General features: G+C 48.0%; 1 protein-coding gene across 1 annotated transcript; it reads right to left on the bottom strand.

Annotated features, from left to right (window-relative positions):
- Window positions 1-1,092: 1,092 nt before the first annotated feature.
- LOC126541549 (domesticated amidase effector 2-like) lies at window positions 1,093-5,216 on the bottom strand. The gene is made up of 3 exons (XM_050188355.3): window positions 5,107-5,216; window positions 1,822-2,087; window positions 1,093-1,256 (listed from the first exon to the last, which is right to left on the bottom strand). The coding sequence occupies exons 1-3, from the start codon at window positions 5,156-5,158 to the stop codon at window positions 1,152-1,154; spliced, it is 423 nt and encodes a 140-aa protein (XP_050044312.1). The 5' UTR covers window positions 5,159-5,216; the 3' UTR covers window positions 1,093-1,151.
- Between the last annotated feature and the right edge of the window lie 224 nt (window positions 5,217-5,440).

Raw genomic sequence — 5,440 nt, 5'->3', positions numbered from 1 at the left:
GTCGTGAGCATTTTCGACAAATATGCAAGTAGCGAAAGGGCCGGTATTTTCTTTCCCTTATCGCAGTAATCACTGTCATGATAGTACTAAATAGTAAGAACGAAACTGTGGGGGTAGATTCTGTTTTTTTTTCTTTGTTAGAGAACGCGTTTCAAGAAAATCACGTGCGATCAAAAGCAATTTAATGGATAACATGATTTTACTAACCTGTCCTTACACCCATTCAGGCATCGAACTTCTGCCTTACATTCTTACGCCGGCTATATGAATTGTTGTAACCACAACGATATATATTTAAATCTGCGCACAATTATTCACTAAGGCTGCGCCATGTCGTCTGCTACCGAGAGCTTGTACGATGCCTGCACTTCCCATAGTAGCGAGTGCAAAAGATCCGTGAACTCGTGCAGAACTTGCATTGCACGAAGTAACATCGAAGAGCGCGGTGCAATCGAGGACAAAAGCACCGCACTTCCGGAACTAGTGCGGAAATGGCAGCCAAATAGAAGACATCATATGCATCTTTTGTTTCGTCGCACCTGCATGTTATCTATGAAGGTATTTTATTGCAGTCTATGCATTCACGAAAGTTTATCGCCGAGAACGTTTGAAATTAACGTAAGTAGTGTTCCTTAGCAATAATACTAACGTAAACTCGCAACATTGTGCAGAGGTAGCAACCGAGACTAGGTAATCTGCAGGGTGTCGACATGTGCGGTGAGCCGCGAAGGCTAAGCAAACTGAACCAAAAGTCAAGTGAAGCCCCTCGCTGTGGAGAAGATTGCGCATACATCTTGTTTCCTGTGTAGAGAGCGGTTTGTAAGTTGTTGAAGAAAGGTTTACCGCGAGACAATTCCTTCCACGGACAAGACGCTCAGGCGAAGCAAATGTCGGCACCTTGCAACGCCACATTTGCCTTAGATCGGGGAGCGATATTATGCATGCAGGAACACCTGTGCATGAATACATGCGCATGTGAAAATTGATACGCTTGCGAGCACAAGCGGCTAACCACGCAAAGTACACCTTGTCACACCATATTTTTGCATGTACCATGTACCATGAATAGTTTCGATCTTTGTTTTATTTGACTGATTGTCAGTAGCACTGGGTTTGCCCAGTGGTCGCCTTGTGACAGATCTCCGTGTTGATCACAGCTCAATCATGTAGAAGTTGTCGCCGTTGTAGTTGGGTTTCGAGTTTCCGTAGCGGATCTTGCGGCGGTCAACGGGAGAGGTGTTCCACTGGTCGTACACCTGAAAAAGTAGGGGCGACTCAGCAGAGTTTGTAACTTTAGAGATCGTGAAAGATCGAGAGAGAGAAAGTGAGCGCGAAAACGTTTTGCTGGCAATCTCCTGTGCAGGCTCAAGCACACGCACGCGGTAGTGTAAGTGATCTCTTAAAAGCTCATCAAGGATCGTGGTTAAAAACCCTGCAGCACATTTCAAATGATCGCCGCAAGTGGATGCGAGGATCCAAATCAAAACGAAACTTTGCAACAGCCGAGTCTGCTTTGTGTGTACGCTGAGGATGCATAAAGTACGTTCTGTAAGATCGTGAAGCCCCTATTTATTCGGGGAATTCGCAATTATCTTTGATACAACGGGTTGGCCAAGCTGTGAAGTGGGCTCTCAAAGTTTCAGTAAGCCTTCACGCAAACTTCATCAGCCTCGAACAATCTCGGTGAAGGATTCATCATCGTCTGATGATTGCATTTCCAAATTCCTGCCGGCCTGCAGGATTTCGCTCTAGCCTTGTGCTGTCATTAACGTACACCTACTCAGATTGTAAATAGATGTGCTAATGTGTTCATTAGCTTACCCAAATGCCATCCGAAGCGCAGGACTCGAAGATCGCTGCGTGTCCCCTGTACTTGTTGCCGTCCAGAAAAGTGGCGATGGCAGACCAGCGCGGCACGCTGGCGCAGTTGCTGCGGACGTGCTTGCCGCGGCGCCAGCTGTGAGTGGTAAACTGGCGAAGGCCCGTGCATTTCTCTTTGACCAGTGCCACGCACTCCTTGCCGTCTACGCCGATCACCCAGTTGCCCTTGAAAGGCGCAGGATTGGCGCAACCGATCGCCTGGCTGGCTGCACGTGAGGTGGCAATAAAGGCTCGTCATGGCATTCTATACGACTTATCACGGCACGTGATAGTGTTCCGGCCTCTGTGTTTCGCACTGTGTGGTCATGACAACCAAGGATTGCCACAAGCCAGTGAATGGGAGCCGAAACAACGTTAAATCTGCTGTGCCTTGGGCATCGAGAACGCCCAGTCATCGGCACTGAATTTGTCGATTGCGCTGAAGATGTGTGAACTTTAAAACCTAAAATGGGAACGCGGTGGTCAAGCTTTGACTTTGTTTCGAGAAACTGTGAGCAATTTAATCCAGAAGTCATTGTAATATAAGCACTACATATTATACTCGCGGATAACCTTCTGTGGCAATGAAGGAGATGTTACGGAGGCGAAGAGCGCAATGGTAAGTGTGTTCCCGACAAAAGACCCACATTCTCGCTTGCGTTAGTTTAAGCCAGGGCGGAGAAAATAACATTGTTTATAACAGTAAAATAAGAGAAAACAAACCACTGAGTGTTAAATTTGAAGTATTTTGCTGCTTTTCTATTCCGCGTTTGGGCAAATCCGGAAATGGCGCACGTGGAAGCTGCGCTAATTCACTATCGTTTCCACGAAACCAAAACAGCAGTTAACCGGTGTCGGAATACGCGGCGCAGTGAGAAATGTGCAGAAGCTCCGACCTGTAGCTTTCCCTTCATTGCAGCAGAAAGTTGTTCGCGAATATAGTTGCAAAGTAGTTACATAATTGCATGCCGCGGGATACGGTTAACTCAACTCTTTGTTTCACGAACGTAGTAAATGACTGTCAAGCCGAACGCAACGCGTCAAACGAGCTGGCGCCAAACCAGAGGACGTAAAGTGTTCGCCGGACTGGAGAGTGAGCGGGCTGGCGACGGCGGGCCGGGGATGCTGCAACGAGAGTCGGTGGCTAAATTTGAGAAACAGCCAGAGACTGCTTGAAACGCGCCGTACTTGCGCATTCCTTCGGTTTGATGTACAGCCTTCAAAAGGGACAGAGCGGGCCTGGCTATCGGAATGGCGTTCGCAGTCCGGTGGCTTGTAAGGCATACTTATGTGGGGGTGATAACCTCCGAGCGACGGCGTTCACTTAACTCGATGCGGAAGAAGCGAATTCTCAGAAATGCGCCCTACGGTGCTTTCAACTGTTCACAGCGACAAGGCATCCCAAGTGTGAACTCGACGAGCCTGTGTAAGGCCACTTGTTCTGAGAACGAACAACTTCAACGTAGCAAGTGTGGATTTCACACCGATCTATGTCTGTGGGCCCGAACGAAGGCGGGAGAGAACGGTGCCCTACAACAACCAAAGATTACTGCGGTCGTGGCGGGGGAGAGATTGGTGCCAGCATCAAGCCCAATGAACAAATCCTAGGAAAGGCTGCGGCCAAACTCAAGAGAAATGAACAGCTGCTGGGAAAGAGTACCGAGAAATTCCAGAGCAATGGTCAGTTTCTGGGAAGGGAGAACTGTCAGTAGATTCGACATCACTGCTCACTGTAACAAAAAATAGTATTTAAAGATAGTATCCAACTTTTGTGTGAAGCGAGAGAATACAGATCTAACAAATTGCCATTGCTTGTCTGGAGAAGTCTTCTGGTTAAAGCCGAGAGTCGGAGAAGAACAGAATCAGTGTTGCGAATATGAAAATGGAAACGTAAGTTGAATTACATATAAGACCACCTGATAACAGCGATATCAAGCCTCCTTACACAAAGGCAAAAAGCATCCGCTTTTTGCCTTTTTGTTTATCGAGATACTTTGCTGAACAACCAATACAGATGTATACTGACGCGTTAAAAGCTGCTGCATTTACACTGAGTTGGTAGCCGACCAACAGAAGAAAATATCGTCTTTGCTCCCCTGTGGCCTCGGTAGCTCTCGTTTCATTAAATCAAGTTCGAAAATTAAAGTGAGAGAATAAACATATTACGTGAATATAACGGGGTCGGAAGAGTTTCTGCATAGTAGGGTAGCGAAGGAAGATTTTAAGCACAACATAAGATGTGAAGTTCGAAAATAGAAGAAAAAGTACGTTGAACTCGATAACCATGAGAGGGCATGCTACAAACCGTTTTTACAGCGAAGCTGCTTATGACTAGCCGATTCGTCCATCCGTCTGTCGCCTGCACGCCGAAAGCGCTTCCGGCGCAACCCCATGCGCATGCCCGAAAAAAAAAAAAAAAAGAGAGGCGCGCGATTATGTGGCGGCAGTAGTGACGTCGTTGCTCTCCGTCGCAGCCGAGCGCGCACGCAGCAGTTTCCGAAATGGGTAGGCCACGCGTCATACGTACTCTTAATGAGCAGGCAGCTTTCTATCAGCAACGCCGCGAGCAGGACCGGAAACGAGCTCGTCTACGCCGTGCCGATGCTGCAGCCCGGGCACAAGAACAGGCTCGTTCAGCCGAGCGCAAGTAGCAACTCCGTACCGAGGATCCCGCAGCCTACCAAGTCGTCGTTTAATGAACCGTCAGGATTAACCCAGTGATAAACACCGGGGCCACACGTTCAAGCTTTGCTGGTTGACCATCTGTACGGAGTTCTTCGGCGGTGATATTTGTGTACTATAACGACAGTTGCCAGAAAGAGATGAATGCCGATACGCAAGGAAGGAGAATGAAATCAATAATATAAATAGTGACGAATGGTGAAGTCACAACAACAATAGCGAGCCCGGGAGCAGAGGACGTGAGCACAGACGCTAGGGAGTGTTCCTGGCTCTGAACTATTGACTTTGTTTATTGAGACTGTTCGGAAATCTAATTGCAACCAATATTTTTGAGCCGACGTCGCTAAACAAAAGCGTTTGGCTTTTCTTTGTATTGGCGACCCTGCGAACAGACTAAGTGCCATTAGCATAACTTACAGAAAAAAAAGCACATCAGCGAACTCATCAAATGTCTGGAGTTACGTGCTGAACGTAAGGGAGCGAACTGTGAGGGGAGTAATAGACCGTGACAGATGCTAGTGATATTCACTGAGCAGATGAGCGCTGAAGAACTGTTGAACTCACCAACCGCCATGCCGAGTACCAGAAGAGCCGCGGTTATAACGGAGCCTTGCATCGCAGAGGTTTCGCACGTGCCGCAGTAGAGCTCGCCTGGAGGAACGAGCTCATTGAATGCCTGAGCGGGTGTTTAATACGCCAGGCTTATCTTCGCGGGTTTTTTTGAGTTACGAGCGCGCCGGGGGGCGTATTTTCCAAAGCGAGGCGTGTATTATTCGCAGCGCAGGCATCTTCCCTCTCTCACGTTTAGGTACCGCCGACCGATATAGATTGGAAAGCATAGCAGAGGGTTGGGCACTGATATAGTGCAGGGAAAACAATGACGACAGATATGACTTTG

The sequence above is a fragment of the Dermacentor andersoni genome, chromosome 2 (assembly GCF_023375885.2).
Source record: "Dermacentor andersoni chromosome 2, qqDerAnde1_hic_scaffold, whole genome shotgun sequence".
In the NCBI taxonomy this organism is placed as follows: domain Eukaryota; kingdom Metazoa; phylum Arthropoda; class Arachnida; order Ixodida; family Ixodidae; genus Dermacentor; species Dermacentor andersoni.
Note: the sequence above shows the minus strand (reverse complement) of the source record. Positions and strands in the feature narration are given on the sequence as shown.

What these genes read in the sequence shown, in the direction of transcription:
- LOC126541549 (XM_050188355.3), bottom strand. Translation starts at nt 5,158, where the DNA reads ATGCAAGGCTCCGTTATAACCGCGGCTCTTCTGGTACTCGGCATGGCG. An exon ending in GGTACTCGGCATGGCGGTTG is followed by an intron (nt 2,088 to 5,106) that starts GTGAGTTCAACA and finishes CCTCACGTGCAG; the next exon opens with CCAGCCAGGCGATCGGTTGC. An exon ending in GCGCTTCGGATGGCATTTGG is followed by an intron (nt 1,257 to 1,821) that starts GTAAGCTAATGA and finishes CTACTTTTTCAG; the next exon opens with GTGTACGACCAGTGGAACAC.